The sequence below is a fragment of the Corvus brachyrhynchos genome, unplaced genomic scaffold (assembly GCF_000691975.1).
Source record: "Corvus brachyrhynchos isolate BGI_N302 unplaced genomic scaffold, ASM69197v1 scaffold319, whole genome shotgun sequence".
In the NCBI taxonomy this organism is placed as follows: Eukaryota; Metazoa; Chordata; class Aves; order Passeriformes; family Corvidae; genus Corvus; species Corvus brachyrhynchos.
The window spans coordinates 264,187-284,523 of record NW_008246065.1 but is presented as its reverse complement, the minus strand read 5'-3'; the positions used below and the strand labels follow the sequence as shown (position 1 = coordinate 284,523).

General features: G+C 40.0%; 1 protein-coding gene across 16 annotated transcripts in view; it reads left to right on the top strand.

Moving 5' to 3' along the window:
• Nucleotides 1–20,337, top strand: part of TACC2 (transforming acidic coiled-coil containing protein 2) — a 131,352-nt gene continuing 111,015 nt past the window's right edge. For 6 of the 16 annotated variants that reach the window (XM_017746830.1, XM_017746826.1, XM_017746822.1 and 3 more), the window contains exons 1-2: nt 12,074–12,242; nt 14,882–14,959. In XM_017746830.1, coding sequence (XP_017602319.1) covers nt 14,927–14,959 — 33 coding nt within the window. In that variant the 5' untranslated portion in view covers nt 12,074–12,242; nt 14,882–14,926. Of the gene's footprint in view, nt 1,190–2,087; nt 3,388–12,073; nt 12,243–14,881; nt 14,960–20,337 lie in introns of those variants that run through there. The other 10 variants (XM_008643175.2, XM_017746824.1, XM_017746827.1 and 7 more) reach the window with 6 other exon arrangements.

Below are 20,337 nucleotides of genomic sequence, written 5' to 3'. Positions count from 1 at the left end.
AGAAACTGTCACCTCTTAGACATTGCCAACACCACGCAAACAACTGACTTAAGCCTAAGCACTTCTGTGATAGGTTTAATCCTATCCCAGCAATCATTTCTTCATATCTTGTGCTGATGTGGATATATTTATGTTTTTAAAGGCCTGTAACTCACAACCTATTATGAAAGCAATGTTTTTTCCTTTCTGAACTAGTGTATTCCAAGGGAGGATTTTCCAAAAGTACCACGTAACTGAAAACATGCTCTGCTTAAGACATTTCTGTGATTGGTGCGGGTTTCCTATTGCAGTGATGCACTTTGGGGGTTTATGGTTGAGACAACTCTCTGCTGAAGTGACATGGGTTGATTCCCTGATAGGCTCACACAAAAATACCCTCTAACTTCAACGACTCCATTCAAACCAGTGGGCTGAAAGCTCCATCTCATCCCATGTGGGAAGAGACAAAGCTGCATTCCCTCTTTTCTGCCCATGGGGGCAAGAGAAAACTGAACACAGGCAAAGAGATGAAGAATGGAACAGAGGCAGAAGACTTCCTTTTCCTTCTCTCCATCCTGCCAGGTAATCTGCTAGCATTCCTAGGCTTTGAAAGTTTATCCTGAGCTCCAGCAAGGCATTCCTTAGGAAATCTGCAGAGCAGCGCTGACTTGCAGTGGTTGTCTTAAGGCAGCTGTCACTTTCAGCAGTGCTGTTGTTATTTACATTTGTCACATGCTAAGTTGATCCATTTTCCCAGCCTTTGCTTGGGAGGTCAAAGGGACAGCCTGATACGTGGAAGTTACAGTTCTGGAGTGAAAAGCCAGAGAGTAAAATTCCAGTTACATTGGTTTAACATGGAACTCACCGCCCTGCCTTAAGTAATCTATATCCCAACAACAACAATGACAGTGCCAACGTGCTGCACCTAGTTTACAGGACCTGTCCCATGTCATTCCCATCCAGCAACTGAGAATTCCTGTGAAGAACTGATGTGTCATAGCCCCACAGCTCCCTGGGTCAGATTCCTTACACTTCATAGCTCTCCAGCATAGTGTTCTCAAACATCAGCCAATTCACATTAATAGAACACTTTCATGTGATCCAGGGAGAAAGGGGATCCACACACCAGCTAGGAGTGAAGGAGTGCAGAAGGTTATAAAAATCAGGGACAGAGTGGTGCATTTTCATTTTTAGTCTAGAGGAAGATTGGGTAAGTAATTTTTTATTAGTTCTTTAAATTTAAAAATGTCTAGACTCAAAACAGTTTACTAATTATGTTTTAGACATTACAAAAAGGCAAAGGGAGTGCCTGACAAGTAAAAGAATTTTCTTCTCTGTACCAGAAGAAAAGAGTTTCTGCTTTGAGGTTCTACAGTTTCATGATCTCTTGTATAACTCGTTTTACAATCCCATACCCTATATAGTACGTCTACAGGATGATGTCTTGTTTAGTCAGTATATCTCTAAGACCAAGAGACTGATCATTAAATGTGCATGTCCTAAAATAGCTGATTTAAAAACAAGTTACAACATTACAGACCGTCATAACGATTTGCAAATGCTGGAGTTGTTAAATGTGGCTCTCTTCCACTTGTTCTTTTTTTTTTTGCAGAAACAGTTCTAAGGGTTTGTGTCAGAAAGGATTGCTTGTTTTTAAGTTGCCATGTAACAACAAGAATGTGTGTTTCTCATGCAGAATTTCAGGGATGAAATGAGCTGGCTGCTCACTACACAGATTATGCAGATGTTTGATGATGTTCTTAAGTGGGAACTGTCTACGATGTTTTGTCCTTTCATGCATAGCAAAGTTTGTTTCAGGCCGTAAAACACAACACTGAGCAGTTGTAGGTACAGTATTGCCTCTGGTGATCCAAAACTTACAGATCTTCAGGTAGCTGAAGTCACTTCTAGTCTTACCCACTAGGAAAACTAATTAGATCAAAATAAGATTAGCAAAAATTTGATTATGTTAGTCTTTTTAACACTGACGACATTATATTGAAATCCCTTGTCAGTGTGCCATGACCACTTCAGTTATTTCTGGATTTTATATTGAACAGGGTTTATATTATCAAAATGTTTTGGAAACTGTTTTCCAAGTTAAAAAAAATAGGTTTAGCTTCAGGCAAAACTAACAATCTCACTGACAGCAACAGGATGACAATGGCAGGCATGCTTCTATCTGTATTATGAAGCAGGTATTTCCTACAAAATCTGACCTTATCTAAAAAATAGAGTTTTGTCCTCATGATTCAGCTATTCACAATCAAGCTGCTAACTACCTAGGAGTAGACTTTCTTCCCTTTACACAGTCCAAAAGACAGGTTAGAAACCTTCTATACATGTAGGAGTTAAAAAAAAATTCCATCCCTTCATGCCAAAATGTTTTCATTATAGATTCAAAGACTAATTAAATGTTAATACATCGAATCTATAAATCTTGTTTTAAAGGGATTTTGGACAGGAAAAAGTGCTGGTAGTTGAGCAGAAAAGTCAGATGGGCCTATGGGTGGATGACCTAATCCTCATTGGCTTAGTTTTAAGTAACCTGACATCTGCATCTGCATCACATCCAGTCATTTTTCCATCTCTAAGGCAGAGTCCTGTGACAATGACAGGCTTGGTATCCTGGCCTAAGGAGATCAGTAAGCACTTTGCACATGCTCCTGAATTACCTAGTTAGTGTTTTTCATCAAGCATTTTAACAATCTGTGGGAAGCAACCTAGTCTGGGAAGTAGCCAATCTAAGCTGATCTAAGCTACATTATAGTTGGGTTTTTATCACTAAAGTCCATAACAAGTCTGAAAAGAGTAACAATTTACCCTACTTCTATGATCTAGGCTTAAAGCTAAATGAATAGCTTAAGTGCAGTTAATTGATTCCACATTTAATTGCAGAAACTAATGGTTTGAAGAGCTGCACTGCTGACAGCCAGGATAAGAGCAGAGCCATCAGAGATTATAGTTTTTATTTTTCTTGACATAATCCTTTTTAAGTACTGTGTTCTAAAAATCACATGGTGAAACAAAGTTTGATTTAAGTTTTGTATGTTTGCATTAGAAGCTCTTTAATGCAGGATCCTATGAAAATACAGCAGTTGGTCAAGATCCATACACAGAATATACAAGCCTCAGCAAGCTTGACAAAATACTGAACTATATATTCTTGCCAAGTTAAATTTGTCATTAAATGCTAGTTAGAACTTGACAGACTCATTTACTTCCCTGGTTTCCCAGCAAGCATAAGATCTAGCCAGCATTCTTTTTTCTTGGTCAAACCCAAGGTTCCGCCAGCTTTGAGTCCTTGCAAATGGATTCGGATATTTATATTTATTTGCTTTATGTGTAAACAGTAGTGTGCTGCAGGGAGTTTTGTAGGACTTTAATGGGTCTGTGCATAAATAAAAGGTAAGAATGATTTATTTTATTATCTAGATGAAATCTGCTTTTCTGAGTATAAGTAATCAGAGAAGATTTGCTGGTTCATGGCAACCTGACTGGGTGAAAAGAGGTTTTCTCGCTACCAAAACATAATGTGATTAATGCTGTGCTAATATTTTCATTTTGATATGAGCGGCTGCTATATTTTCTACAGGAATATTTTAGAAGGGAACATGACCAGTATAATTGTGAGTAAGAAAGTAGGATGATGAGATAATCTCCCTAGAAACAATGAAATAAACCAGAAAACTTCATCAGTGGACCAACACTATAGATGTTTCTGCAGAATAGATCTGAGGAACTGACCAACTTAGACAAAGGAATTCTTTGGTAAATATGATTTCAGAACATTATGTCCCATTCCCAAAATGTGTCTCCTCCAGCAGACCTGTAAAAAATATACCTCTTTTGGGGAGATATTAAAATAGGGAAGGATTTGTTCCTCAGCTCTGTTTTCTGTGATTCTGTGAAGTGTCAGCCAAACAGCACCATTTCTGTGCACTGAAGGTTCACTGTCAGATTTTCACAAACCCTCCAAAAGAGGCAGAGAGGATCCTTTTAGATCTTCTGAAGCACAAACAGTTTTTATGTTGACAAACTGACATCATGAGCAAGTCCTGGTTGAAGCCAGAAACACAAAGATTGCTGCAGTAAGGGAAGGGGGAAAAAAGTATGAAGAAGCTGTTCATGAATATCAAAATCCCAGTTTGTACAGCACAGCTTAATAAATCTGCAGGTTTTGACCTCATCTGCCTACATTTTAATGTGCTCTGTTTTGTTTTTAGCATGAATTCTCCAGCACTTCAGGGGATGTATGTGCTCCATTATACAAAGCTGTCAGTTCTAATACAACTGTGATTTGAGCTATTGCCTACATTTCTGTACATGTGTCTGTGTTTTATATCTACAGCATATCGATACCACTGAAACTACAGTAATTACTAGTATTTGCTGGGATAAGTTGCATGCCTACTTTTTACACTGCCTGTTACTCACAGTTTCCATCCAACTTGCAACTGTAAAATGAAAATTACACTTAACCACTTTCTTGATGAGAAAGACCTGATTTTACCCACACATTTGGAGCATTGCACACTTTTATTGAACCCATATGAAAATCTCTGCGTGATACAAGGGGCAGGAGGTTTAAATTCATGGTCTACATAAAGTGTGTGTGGGGTTCAGTTTCTGTGGTAGGCTCTTAAATCATTGCAATGCTCACACCAAGGGGTGAAATGTGTAAGGATCACTGACCATGGAAATATCCTTGCATTCTAATAAACGAGTCTTAACATTTCTTAATTGTCCTATGTGCAATATTTAGTTCCTGCATGAAGACTCACCAGCCCAAAACAAATATTTCAGTCATGGCACTAATAAATCATTTCTACTGGTAAAAAGTTCAAGAGTTTTGGAAATTATGCTTAAGCCTTTTGCACTAATATATCTCATAATATGATTTTGTGGCAAGTTCTGTTCTTACATATGAAGTTTAAAGAAGCTTGAGTCAATCTATGGGTTATCACATTTCAGAGAAAAGTATTACTCATTTCTAGATGCACAGGAGTTCACCAATTAATCCTTAAGAGTTTACTCGTACAAGAAGATTCACATTGGGTAGAAGAAGAAACCAATCTTTATCCACATGAACCTTAAGTGGGACAAACAATTGTAGGCCTTATTTTGTGCTCATTCCACTGACTTGAAATAAGGTTAAAATCCACTTTTTACTAGTGACTGGTATTTAGTTGCCTACATGCTGTCATGGTTTCCTGTTTAAAGTAGAAATTTTATATATTCAGTGTTACAATCCCTGCTTAAAAGTGCCAGTGTAGTGCATAATTATGTATAACAACTGGTTTGTGAGTCTGGTTTCCAGGGAACCCTCCCCAAACCAAAACCGAGATTGAGTTAAGGTACTGTAAAGCCTGCAACTAACATATTCCTTAATGATGATGAAATGCCGATGAAAAAGTACACCTGTAAATTAAGAGTGAACTTCTGAAACTGGATATTGTTCATATTAGTGGAAAGTGAGAACATGAATATAAATAGTGGAGACCCAGCTGGAGAAGGCAATAAGTTATAAGAGTTTAAATCTGTCATTAGGTGAAGCTGATAAGGTTTAGGTCTGTCAGAAGGATGAAGAGTTGTGCCATCTGTAACAACAGTGAGCAGCTTAAGTAACTTTATCTCCACCAACCACCAGGGATCACTAGGACCACTTCCCACCAGCACAGCATTAGATCATCTTCTAAAAAAGCCACTGCCACAAAGGCAAACATTAGACTCAGTCTAGAGGGGAGTAAATCAGTTCAGGCACCATTTGTTGTCACCAGGTCATCATAAATACCTGAAGGACTGGCTTTAACTGACTTCTCTCAACCTTGTTTTGCAATCCTGCTTAGTTGAATCAAAGGAATCAGGGAGAAAATAGGCTTATAATTTACATTCAGCTTAAATATTAATTCATGACATTAGTTTTAAACATTGAAACAGGTATGAAACTATGGTAATGTCAGTAAGGAAGCATTCTCATTACTACACAATTATTATCCTTTGGAAAAAAAGCACATAAAATTATTTTCACCTTACTGTTGTTTTGTTGGGGGTTTTTTTATGATATCTTTGAGGATACCTCTGTGATGTTACTCTGCACAAAACTGTTCTTGGCTAACCTTACAAATAAACCTGAGGAAGCATTTTGGTCCTGACTAGCCTTGAAATGTGATGGAGTCTTTTTGTTCAGGGCTAGATCAGTGTAACATGCTTAGAAAAGTCCATAATCCAGGCCGTATTTCACGTAAAATATAATCTGTTCTTTTAGAACAGTGATGCCAAATCAAACCAGTAATCATCTTCATTCTGTATTGTTATTTTGAGGGCTGAACACCAGCTGTACTTACCTGCTTAGCCTAGGATTACACAACATTTTAATGGCCTGATCACTCAACTCCCCTGTGCTTCAATTTCTGCTTTTCTAAAATGTCAGCAGCATTCTCCTGCTTTGTGATTCAGTGGGGAACTTGTACAAGTAATCCAACTAAATGCTTACAGTACATCTAAGTGTTGTGCTTACTTTATATAATACTTATTATAAAAAATAATTTTCAAGCTGCAGAAGACTGAAGAAACTCAACAAATTTAGTTTCAAAGTAAATACTTTCTCAGCCAAACATGGGAATCTTTGGAAACAAGGATTCATGCCTTTATGAGCACTACAGTTTCAGAGGTCAGTGACTCAGTTCCCAGAGTTAGTCCTGCAAAAACCTAATATACTTGCTTGGCTAGAATCTGAAATCTAACCCCTGTCTGGCTGTTAACATGTTGTCTTGATGTGCAACTCTCCTGAGAGATTTATTTTCACAGCCTGCTCTCACTACTGATAAAACACAGCATTTCTGGAGTTAGAGTATTGATCACTGCTCGATATACAGTAGCTGAGTTTATTACCATCTAATTTATTCTCACCCATTGATCAAACAACTATCATGAAATTACAGAAAAGAGCCTCAGGCTAAATGGCCTCTAACTGAGGATGAAGGATATAATCTGCATAAGACATCTGCATTGATATATAAGTAATATGTAATATATGCATGGGTATGTATGTGTGACTGTGTGGTACAGGGTTATGTACCTGTGTTGTGTCAGCAGACAGAAAACCCATAAACATCCTCCCCTCAGCCCAAGGAGAGTCTCTGAGTGCTGGAGGCTTTCCAGGAGCCCGAGAACAAGTCCTCCTCTCCTGGAATATATGTGTGGGCATGGGAGGGTGTGTTAGCACAAAGCCCAGAAAGCAGCTGCAACCTGCCAACTCTGACATGTCAACACACACCTCAGGCCAGGAAAGTGGGAGATGAAACACCGCTGCCATGCACAGTTAGGGAGAGGCAGTTGCTGACAGCTGGTTCAGACCCCACAGCTAAAGCAGAACAAACAGGAAGGAGCCCCTTCCCCCCAAGCAGCTTTAGAGCTGCCTCTTCCCTGCCATTCCCATCAGCTCTCAGAAAACCAGACCTTGTGGCAACTCTGCTCTCCCTTGTATTTCCACTGAATCTCCTGGATAAAGGGAGGAGAAAAAGAGGAATGCACAAACAGAAGAAACAGGTAAACTCAGAGGGGAAAGCAAGAAAAATAGTTTGAAGGAAGAAGGACCTGAAAAGAGGCAAGAAATAATTCATGTTGCGATGCATTCTTCCCAGGCCCTACATGTGCCTCTAGACACGTTAAGCCAACTGATGCCCACCCTGTTTCCTCCTCTGTCTCACATAACATGGATTTTTGTCTCTCTGAGTTGTGTTCCACCATTCCCAGTGCTGAGACGGGACACCAGAGCAGGCAGACCAGCTCGAGGAGCAGAGAGCATCTTCTGAAAATCCACCCCTCACATCAGACCTCCTACCACTGCTTCCAGAATTTATCCCCGAGTCAGAGTTATGTTCTTCCTGCCTCAGCTGTGAGATTTAGGATCAGGAATTCTTCACTTTGAGGGAATGACTGTTTGCATTTAGAGTGTGAAAACACATGTAAACTTTGTCAAGTTGGCTATGGACCTGAATTATACAGTCATACGTGTCTCATAGTACAAGCATGGGGGAGATATTGTTCATAAATCATCATCTGCTGTTTATAAAAGGCCAGCAGTAATAATAAGGAAACATTTTGCAGTCCTGCACAATGATAGGCACAGATTGACCAGGTGAGCTATGTAGGTCAGCCTCCCTGATAGCTCCTGAGGCCTATTAACTGGTTGTGGTGTTCAGAACTTTAACAGGAGTCTGTATCCAGCTCTCCAGAGTTGGAATGTGCATGTGGACATGGGGAGAGGGCCACTGCCACTGCACAGAGCTCTGTGTTTCATCTGAATCCACAGCCTCCCCACTGACTGAAGTGCTGCATATGGAATCTGGTGGAAAACTGCTGGTATAAATGTGGTTTGGAAAGGGAAATGTTCCAGTACTTGGATATTCCTATTTGGATCATATATATTTTATGAAAAACTTTTGGCATCACTTTTAAGGACTAAGCTCTATGCAGTACTTTGACATCTGCAACCAGTGCAGCAGAAGGGAATGTACGTGACCTGAAAACATTTAACGCTCAACACACCAGGGAAAGATTCTTGAGATCCACAGATGTAGGCATTGAGCACCATTTTACACACCCTGAGGTGGTCATGACCCCCTCATGGGACTGGCAGATAAAACACAAAATTTATCTGAGATTCGTCTTCCAGAGAGGCAGTTAAGTAGGATACAACAGAATTACACTTAAGATTCCCATAATCACTTTTATTTATTATTGTTTGAAACTATATAGTATTAGGAGAGTTCTGTTAAGAGCTGAAATGACAGACTTTCCTTTTTAAGCTGGGAAAATATTACTAGATAGAAAGTAAAACAAAATTATTTAGCACCCCCGTGGTTCCTTAGGAAGGGCACCTCCTCATGGAGGTTCCAGTAACATTAACTCACATTCCAGCGTACTCTGGTAACTGGAGCACGCTGAAGAAGCCACTGCTGACATCCTAGCTCTGCCACTTGGTGAGCTTTTTAACCTTAGGCAAATCCATTAATCTCCAAAGAAATATGTGTCTTCTTCTGCACTTTTTGTGCCATAAAACATAACTTAAACGTCTGAAGGATGCAGGAGTGCCCTGAAGTGCCACATGGGGCTCATTAGAAGCAATGGAAGTATGCCATCAACTGGATTTTTCCAGGCCAGGTTGTCAGCCTGACTGAAAATTAGCCAGAAATGGGAAGAATAATTTTTAACTTTCATTATCTGTTTTTTAAAACATGCTTTAGTCTCTTAGTGCCAGGTACTCAGTGTCCCTGTTTCTTTTCTGTCACACTCGTACATTAAGTGGGACACATCAGCCAAGGCTGGGCTGCATCCTCTGCTGTCCTGTAAATCTGAGTCCTACATGGGCTCAGTGATGTGATCCCCACAGGCACTTTCTGGTTTTCTTGGGGGAAGGGCATGAAAATACTATTTCACAATTCTCACAAAAATCCAGCTCAGCTTTCTGTTGCCAAGCGACATCACGGTTTTACAGCAGATCCAGCTGCTGATGTTACTAAGCAACATCTTTCCCATCAAGTTGTGCACTTGAAAAGCATTACTTGTTTATTAATTCTATCATGGGTTATGGTTTCCCCCCAGATCTTGGTATTTGCTCTTGTAGGATTTGTGAGAAAGCAAAAGCCGAAGGACAGTCATAGGTCAGTCATTCTTGCAGATCTCTGTGATATTGTTGGAATATGCAGAAATTAAGAATGGTTTTGCACTATTATGTCAAGATCAGAGTAAGATTCTGAACACCTCCCCTTTTTTCTCTTTCCTATGGGAAAAGCTGGTGTGTAATAGTGTGCTCAGTGCTTAGCAGAGCTTTGAAATGCTTTATACGTAGTATCAATCGTGAAAGTAAGGAACACAAAACATTTTGTCTTATTTTGGTGGTATTTGTACCATAAAGTAAAATGACCTCAAACTAAATTGTCTTATATAAATACCTAAGGTAGCATGTCACCAATATACAAGAACCTAACATACCTGTGTGGTGTGTGGTTGGTAAGTGTACCCAATACTGTACATACTGGGATTAAATTTGATCACTCATGGCAAATTATTTGGATCTTACTGAAATACCTTATTAACCCACTACATAGCTTACCTTTAAGTCTGAGCTGTATCTTCCCCTAGTTTGAGTCTTCCAGTCCTCCTGGGTTAAATCCTGTTCTGATCAAGAAAAGACAATCTCTCCCTGGATGAGCATGAAGAGTGGATGAGGGAACCACAGGGGAAATTCCGGCAAACAACAGCAAAGTGGCCCGATGTATTTCTTCTCCCACCAGTTCCATCATAAAATCAAAGAGAATAAATAAAGACATCAGAGCATGTGGAATTCTCTCAGAGCTGGTGGTTTACGCTTCATACTGGAACATAGCAGGAGATCAGCATCTGCAAAGGTGGGAACAGTTTGGGATAGCCGGGACAGGACCTGAGTGAATCCTAATTTAGACACAAGAGTGGGGCAGAAAACTGACCCAAAGGTACAATGCCAGTGTTGTCAGTCAGTGTCGTTGTAGGCCCAGAGATCAGAGCACAGGGTGGCTGTGTTGGTGTGTGTCACTGCCCTCATTTCACAGGGCTCATGCTTCTGGCACTGGTGCAGGAGTCGCCTGTGTGGCTTTGCAAACCTTGCACAACTTAGCCAAACAGAGGGATTCTGCTTTGCACGTGTGTTGATAAAAGTGCACAATCAGAAATCATGGTCTACTGATTACTGAAGGTCGTTTCCCCCAAAGTTTCTGCCAGACAATTGTTTTGCAAGGCAGCTTCTTCACTTTCACTTTGTGGCATTTTCTGGCCTTAGCTTAGAAATGGAATAGCCCCAAATGTGAGTTCAGTTTGCTTTTATGAGGAAATAATGCAGCTACCAGAAGTGAGGATGTATTACCAGGCTTGTGTTTTCCTGAGCTCCCACAGGATCCCTGCTCTTAAATTCATGGCAGAAAGCCTAAACAAAAAATATTGCATAGTTTGTTGTATATAAAACAATCAATTGTGCAATGCCCCTGCTTTGTTTTCTAAGGAAGAACACACTAAAAGTTTGAATTGATGAACTTCACATTTACTGGATTTTGAATTGGGCTGGAGAGACCAGAGAATGCTGGATCACCAACTTCATTTAAAAAAAAAAAATATTTAAAAGGCAGGGCTATTCATGTAGCCCTTGATCTTGCAACTGTGCATTTCAGCTCTTCACAGGCTTTATGTTTCCAAGTCAGGAGTTTGTAGACCAAGACTTTGTGGAAAAAAAGTCAGCAGACAACATGTGGCTGCCCTATGAAATCCTGCCTTTTATTCATGTCAGATATGACTTTTCCATGCTGGATTCAGCAATGCTGCCTCACACTCTTCGAGGTGCAATAAACCCACAGTGGACCATTCCTTTGGTTTGTGGCACCAGAAAGCACCACTGGTGTTTACAGAAACTCATTAATCCCTTGGAGTTTATGATAAATACTCTGTCTTTGGTTACCAGCTGTGTTTCTCAGCACCCCTTTGTGGAAGCATTGCTGGAATGGACAATCAGAGTTAATAATAACAATTAGCTCGCCCATAAACCAGTACTTCTTGCAACATCACATTTCAAAGCGTTTTTGTCACGTCTCCACCCTTCAGGATGATTAAATGGGAAATTATTTCACCATAACCTGAACAGGCACATCAACATTTGGTAGCAGGTATTTCTGACAGCTTTCAAGGGCAATACGAGAAAATGAAAAATGAGCTTAAACACATAAACAAACCTGAAAACAAAATGCAGAATAGATATTCCCCCCAATACCAATTTTCCCTTGAAAACAACACACGCATAATTCCACTATATTATTGACACAGTTTCACTGAAAAAATTCTGCAGTGCAAGAAGTACTGCTTATACCACAAGCCAAGAAACGGTAGAAGTGAAATATGTTTGACCCAAAACTGATGTTCTCTGGGGTTGCTTTTGTGAAAAACATTAGCACTGGATTTACGGCATGCAGAGAGCCTCAGCAGCCTGGCAGGAGCAGGGGGAGGCCGGGCCGAGGAGGTGTAACTTGTTTTCTTTCTCGCCTGGGGTGGAGGCAAGTTGGTTGTTGAGCAGGTTATGAAGGTGGGTCTCGGAGAGAAAGCCTACATTTCATGAGTCTGAGCAGAAGTAGGAGGAAAATCAGGCGAAAACTGGTGAGGTGAAGATGGAAGGAATGGTTTGAAGGCACGCTCTAAAAGCGTCGGTGAAGCCAAAGGTGCCAGATAAATCCTGGAATGTAAGTGCAACATTAAACATCCTCTTGTTTGCTTTCAGGAAAGCAGTTGTTCAGCTCAAAAGTCTCTGCAGGCTGAATAAACCAATTTGGTACCATTGAGCTGTTTTCAAAATACGTAGTGTTCAAATAATTTCAATAATGACATGTAAATTGTGAGAGATACTATAGAAAGGTGATGAAGATTATCTTTTGGTTAACCTATGTTTATTTAATGGATGGATTTTTAGCATGTTTGTAATGTTGATTTGAAATTCTATACATATGATAAAGCACTTGTAGTTTGCAACCTAAGTAATGCTCGTGCATTGAATGATTTAAAAATAATGTATGTAAAAAGGATTACAGCAACACTGTAATCTAAAAAATTACCTTAGCACTCTGCAATGTAATGCACAATTTATTATTATTATCACTTGTTTCATTATTGGAGAATCTGCAATGTCTTTATTTCCTATTTATGACATTTATCTTCATTATTAAGCAGATGGTAATGTGAGAATTGTGTGAAAATTGGGAAATTTCATGACAATATGATACGATGTGTTAGTGGAGATTTTCGACAGCTGGCACTTCTGCTGTGCTCTTGTCATTTTCTACTCTGATTCCTGTGCATTTTAATAAAAAGCTGTAAATAAAGCATTGTTATCTTTCCACTCAATATTAGAACTTTGGCCTCTATAAGGAGTTGCTGTCCTTAACAGTCAGTATGGTTGAGCTGGTGCAGAAATGTTGATGGTATATTATGCACCAGAGTGAATATACTCTAAAATAAATAGGACAACATTATGACATACATTGGCTAATCTATTTAAGAACTTGATAAGCAAAATTTGCATTTTACACAATTACGTACAAGACCCCACCCCAATTAACTGAACAACTGCATGGGGATCTGGGAGAGTTTCATTCATTCATTCCCCCGTTTATGTTATTACTGCAAGTGCTTGTGAGGGGGCACTTTAGAGAGCTCTAACTCTCTAGGTATTTTCACATGATGTCTGTAGGGACAGAAAAAGATTTGGGAAGAGAAAAGCTCAGCAGGTCAGGGGAAAAGAAATGCCACTATATTCACTCTTAAAGAATTGTGCTGGCTGCTGACGGAAGCATATCTCTATAGTGGAGTTATTCTTTCCCTCCTGTGCATTTAAACCTTACTCAGCAGCTCTAACAGTGTGAGAATGTTTTATTATATCAATACATACTTAAAATATTGTAATCTTAATGTGTTGTCTTGGAACACTTCACTGGGCTGAGCCTGGAAAGATTTGTGTGTGTGCATTTATCCATGATGGAGTACTTCATACTTGGGGAACAGTGATTTTGAAAATGTTACATCCAGTCTTCAGCATAGCTCTGAACTGTTTTAAAACAGGACAGGACTTGGCAGCAACCCCAGCAGATAAAACCTCACGTTGCTAATTAATCACTGAAAGTGCAATCCTGGTCCCAGTGATTTCAACAGCAGCAAGTTCAAGCACTGCTGTATCCCCTGCAGACAATCAAGTTTAAACAGAACAAAGCTTAGGGGCACAACACCAAACTTCTCTCTGTCTCTCCAAGCCTCCTGTGAAGTAAAATAATATTTCAAGTTAAAAAATGTACTGTAGTAATAAGTAACAACATTCCTTAAAAGCTTGTATGGTTTCTTTGGCGTTTAAAGTGCAATCTCTCTTTTACAGACTTCGAAGTGCAATCTCTCTTTTGACTTTAATGGAGTTTTTCTTGACACATGCTGCAGACCAATCCCAAAGTCTTTGGGAAAAAAACCTGAAGACACTGTGTAATTTTCACCTATTCAGTAATTGAATAAATACAGTGAGTTTCAATGCATGAGCCCCCAAATAAAATGTCTAGAGCAAGAAGTGAGTGCCTATAAGTGAATCTCTGGTGTGTACTTCTACTATTGAGTACCCTTTCCAAAAAAAATACAGAAATGAACAATGCCTGGGGAGACACTTAACTCTAGAACTGCTCAGAGGATTTTTTTGAAATTAAATAATTAGAGCTGAACTAGTATAAAACCAACAGTAATTATGGCAGGCAGATCCTGTTAAGTCTAAAGAATGTGTTTAGAACACAACACTATAACAGAATAATGCCTAAGAAGAGCAGGGAACGATGCCAGTGATCAGGATAAAAAATCCATTTACTCTTTCTCTGAGTGCGTTTTTGAAACTTGTTTGTTTCAGTGACAGTCAGGTTTAATCCCTTGGTTCTGACAATGTGAGCAGGCAGCTCGGTCCAGGAATTTCAAGAAATAAAAGTGGTTTGATTACAGTTAAAACAACAAGGTTTTCCTCTGGGCTGTCCGTCCCAAGTAACCTCGGCAAGGAAAATGTCTTTCTGCTCAAATGTCTTGGAATAATCCAGAAACAGAGTAACAGAGCTGAGTTTCAAGGACTGTCTTTCAGCATAAGTGGAACCAGTGTGGGGAAGACAGCAGAGAGACATTAGGAAATAAAAGCGTTCAGAGTTCTTTTCCCCAATTTATGCCTTAGAATCATTGTAAGGCTGAACGTCAGGAGGGGCAGCTGACACAGTGACTGAGATGACACCCCTCCAAAATTTCCAGGGGTTTTTGTTGTTTTATTTTAGTTTGGTTTTTCACAGCCCATTAAGAGCTTTTTCTTTTCTTCCAGTGATCTTTCTTTAATTGCTGTGTGATCCTGGACATCCGAGTCGAGATGGGCAATGAGAACAGCAGTGCAGAGAATGAGGTGAGTGTGGCAGGGCAATTGCTTTTCCTCCCCTCCTAGCCTAGAGCAAACCTTACAGAAATTGCTTCCACGGGCCACTTACCCCACATTTACCTTCTGCTCCCCGCTACACTCATATTTAAGTGTCATCAATGGTAATTGAAAGCAACTTTGTCTGTTTTTTTCCTTTGACAGTGACAGTGCTCCAAAGCATCAGGGCACAGCGCTGGCGGCTGTTCCCTGGGGGACAGGATCCCTGGGGGATCCCCGTGGGATGAGCAGGGCTGGCTCATCCCAGCATCCCAGCACCCCAGCCTGGGAGCAGGGCAGTGCCTGTGGTGGCCCCAGAGCCCTGGCACCCAGCAGCTCCTCCTTGCTCAGAAATGACCTTGCACTGTGTGTGTCCCCATCCCGGACTTTACGCCCGTGTTCCCAGGGTGTGTTGCTAATGCACGGTGGTGTTTGGTGGTTTATTTTTAGATTTTTGAAATGAAGGCAATGACATGCTATGGCTACTGGTGTACAATTACATTAGAAGTTACTATGCTGATACAAGTTGGAATAAAAGTTGTCATTCACTCATTTCAACAATTAAAACACCTGTATATATTTTATCCTCTCCTCTTCCATCTGTTATGGTAGATGCTAAAATGGGTTAGGATTCATTTTGCTTCCACTTCAGGTCTCAGCAAACCTGCTGCACCTTGTGCATTGCAAAGTGGACCCCCTCAAGGCCATCAGAATTACAACTATTACAGACTTTTTCATAAATAATTTTTAGAAGAAAAATCTTCCACAGTTCTTGATTATTCTTACCAAGTTTTATTGTTAGCCCAGGATTTGGTCCCAACTTTTATCAAGGTTTGGGAACAGTAGAATATGTTAATTTCTATAACTAAGTAATGAGGATTTCTCTTCCATTGTGTACAGCTTCCACTCAGGAAGCTTTTGGAAGTCAAATATATTTGTTCAGGAGTCATCCTGAGGCTGAGAAGACTTTACTTTAAAACTACTGAATTTATTAAGAAATGTGGTAAAAAAAAAAAAGGAAATGAAGCTTCTGATCTCCTTTCCAGACTGTAAAAACCAAAACAAATGACACCTCTCCCCACTCCAACCCCTCCAAAAAAAACCGGCACCAAAAAACAACCAAACAACCAAAGCAAAACAAAATATGCTAAGAATCGAAATTATTTTAAAAAATACTATTAACAGAGAAATAACAAGAAGTAGCAATAAAATTTATATATTTTAATTTTCAGTCAGAAATTCCCCAATGCCAATAAAGCCATCCTTATACCACCAAGCCAAGGAGCACAGCAGGTAGTGGATGATGAAACTGGTTTGCATGGTTTGCAGTCGAAATGTTAGCACCAGGCTTGGCTGCTCTTTTTCTTCTGCATCTGCTTCTGGCTTTTGGGTTTTGTGACACTGACTGCTCATTTGCAAGGCAGCTACATTTAAGTTTTCAGCAAGTTGTAAAAAAAATCTGGTTTCTTTTAACGTTTTTTTCTCTAGTAGCAATCTATGCTTTAGAGAAACACCCTGTACTTGACCCCCTTTGCTGGCTGCCTTTCCTTCCAACCCTAACACCATTGAAATAGCTCTGTTGGTGTTGTTCTTTCGCTCAGAACCAGTTGATCAGAGTTGTTTTTGTTTATGTGTTTATCAGAGAACACCATTGCACAGCTCATGCTCTCAGTGAGTCATTTGGAAGCCACGCACATGGTTTGCATTAAAGCTGGGAGAGCCTGTGCTAAGTTTAGAACTCATTTAATGAGTAGAAAGATCTGTGGAATAAACGTGCTACTAGGAGGAATGCAGTAGACACTTAGAGAAAAAGTAAATACCCAATCTGTCTTGTAAAGACCAGCCTCTGAGAATATCATCTAAATTTAGTGGAAATGGGCGAAGATGATGCTTGGGTAAAACAAGGCTGGGGCCAGCAGTATATTTAACAAAGTGATTTCACATATACAAACCATGTTCTGTTTTGCTGTAAAACACACAAAGTTCAAGCTGCTGAGAGATTTTAGGATTGTGCCCTGCCCTGTTACAGTGGCACACTTTGTTGGGCTTATGCTGAATGAAACATAAGCTGGTTTTGGGATGCACTTTCCTTGAAAAGTAAAATTCTCCATGAAGAGGTCTTTAAATTGAAAAAGAAGCATTCTGGAAGAACAGATATTTTGATTTAGAACAGTTTGACGCTTGAGATCCAGCCTTTAGCAGGCAAAATACAGGTGAAGCAAGGGAGGTGTTCCTTAATGGGAAGCTGTGGAAAGTACTGCACTTTATGGAACTGCAGAAGGTCTCAGCTGTTGTGCTGCCCATGAAACAGATCTTTCTTAATCCAGCCAAATGAACAGGGTATCATGGAGGAATGACATTGTCTTCTTTTCCTTGACTTTTCTGGATGGCTAAATCTCCAAAAATCATCTACATGGCCTTAATAAAAGGAAAACACTCATAGTTTCACAGAGGCTGATGTAACTGTGCACTTCCTTAGCCCTGCACCTCTGGATAGTCTGGGCTCCACCTAAGAAAGCCACACTTAGAAATGAGACCAATCTGAGCAGGACCAACAAATCTGCCACCTAAAAAGTCAGCAAGAGTGAGGCACATGCTCTGTGGGATGGAGAGTGATCCTAGACGTTGTCTCTGCAGCCCAGCTTCGTCCACGCTGCTCCAGGGGGTTGTGCAGAGAGCTCAGGGACAGCTCCCAAAGTGACTGCACATTACAGGGTTATTATTGACTTCCCTGATTGTTTTTTATCTCGGGCTCCCATCTACTGGAATGCTGCCATTACCAGGGCATCTTTGCTCTCATTTTAAAGGGGTGGGTGGAGGATGTTAAAAACAGAAAGAGTTCATAATTGGAGGCATGAGCATAAAATTTTGTAAAGCTTGAATAGGCTGGGTTTTCTAATATGGAATACTTTTAACTCAGGTTTTTAATTCTTGCTATTCAGAGTTCTGAAGGGGAACACTGTCATATGCCACAGCCTTTCTCACAAGTACAGAAAAATAAAAGTTACCAAGTACTTGTACAGCTCTTTGAAGGCGAAAACTGCTGCTGAATTGAAATTCTAGCAATGCATCTTTTGCCCCAGAGTTGGAGAGGGAATTTCAAAGTCAAGTTACATAGAAGTTATTTCTACATATTTTGCTTTATCCTTTCTTCTTCTTCTTTTCTGAATAAGCAAAAAAGCAAACAAATCTGGTTATTCCACACGTCTGTAATCGTTCATTTCTCTTTAAACATACATCTTAATGTGTGGTTATCCTTTTGTCCCTGTTTTCTGCTGTGAAATGTGTAAGACAGGCAACACTTGCCAGATGGGCCACAACTTCTCCAGGGTCTGGTGGTTGTCTGAAGTGTCATGTTGTGATCCTGCTCAGATTTCTCCATTTGTTTCCTACGAACAAATCTGACTGCTGAGCATCCTGCAGTTAATATTCTGCATTATTACTTTTCCCATCTTTCAACTTATTTCAGTCTCTCTGAACTGATGGCTCTTGTTGATTGCCATGGTTCTCCCTTCAGATCCCGGTGTTACAGGGATCAGCAGAGGACGTGCTGGGCTCATCAGCAGCACTGTCCCGGCATTCCGCCTCCATTCCCTCAGATGAGAACTGGGCAAATCCCTCTGAGGTCTGGGGCTCACACTGGGTGTTTACATACTTTTTGAATAGTGCAAGAACATCTGTATACATTCCATTGTTAGTGTTCAGCTGGGAACAAAAATGCATTCCCAGTTTTCTGCACGGTAGTTTTGCCTACAGCATTTTAATGCGATTCACTGTTACCCTACACGGGCTCTTCTCAGTTGTGTCCACTGGCATTCACAACTTTTACTCCCGGAATTACAACTCCCTTTCACTTTCCTTCCATTTCATCCAGTGCACATCAGGATGTCTCTGTCAGTTGGCTACAGTCCATTCCTGATGCTCACAAAGTCCTAGCATATCTCCAATCACCACATTCATTAACTCTTACTTCCAGTGATAATTACTGCTGGTCCAATATTCTATGGTAAATAATGTCAAGTATTTCTTTGAGTTTACTCAAAAAGAACATTGTGTGTTTTCAGAGAATTATATGTCCTTTTATGCAAATGCAGCAAATTCTGGGTCACTCCTCACTGCAATGAATAATTATTATTCACATTATTATTTACATCTTTACTGTGAGTGAAGGAGAGGGGATGAAAGAAGAAGATGCAAAGTTGTGGCAGAGTTCTTAATTTGAAAGTATAGTGAAAAGGAAGTTGGAAGACTGGTCCTTCTCTTCTGTATTAATGGTTAAAGCTTCCTTCACAACGGTAAAGCCGTCATCATTTCTCATGGGACATGTGACTTTATGGGTAGAGATGAAAAGGAAAAATATTTTATATTTATAAAGTTCCTCTGTAATTATTTACTACATTTCTCCATTTAAGAAATAGTGTGAAAATGTTGGACCTGCATTTTCCACAGCTATGAAATTACTGGGCAGGCAAACACTGTTGACTGGGAAGCATGCCAGAGTTTGGGACTCAATTTGGAGATTATTTTCCTAATAGTACTTCTTCTCAAGTCATTTATTGTCAGGCTGCTGAGGACCACTCAGCAGAAAGCTGCTTTAGCTAAAACTAGAGTGACTGAAAATTGCGAGTTATGGGATGAAGATTTGCTTCCCAAGATCATCACCTTTATCCTCTCTCTCACCATGTCTCATACACACCTCCCATCCTTAAGAAAATAATACAGGCCTTCACCAACATCAGGAAAGGGACAAAGGAAAACTACTGCAGCCAGAGTAGTGAAAATGGAAAGATAAATGTGAATTTTCCTTTGCTTGCTGACCACAGATCACTTTAAACGTGTGGAAGGATGAAGTTAACAAGAGCCATGAAGGAGTTACACAGCCAAGCTTCATTTAGTCATATTCCTCCAATATAACAAGGCTTCCTAGGTTGTTGAGAAGACACCCATGTTGGCATTCCAAGAATCTAAAGACAAACAATTTGGTGCCCTCAGTGGACTGGAAGAGTCATAAAAACAAGCACTGAAGCCTGAAGGTTTGAATTGTTCCTGTTGTGGCTGAGAGGAGGTTGTGTATTCTGGGAAAAAAGCTAAATCAAGGATGAGATGGTGACTATAAATATATAAGTATACACACACCCCCCTACACACACCAGTGGTTTTTTTTGTGCTCACAGCCAGAGCCATTTCAGTAGGTGTTTCTCAGGAGGAAAAGCAGCCTTTTATCTCTAAGAGAAGGTTGTAGGTACGAAAAATCAAAAGCTGTAGTCAGAATTTTTCAAATACCATTGTTACCATATCACAGTTTGCTTTGCTTTTTCTATTTGTGAGAAGCAAATTAAATTAAATGAGAAGCAAATGCCAATTTTTGC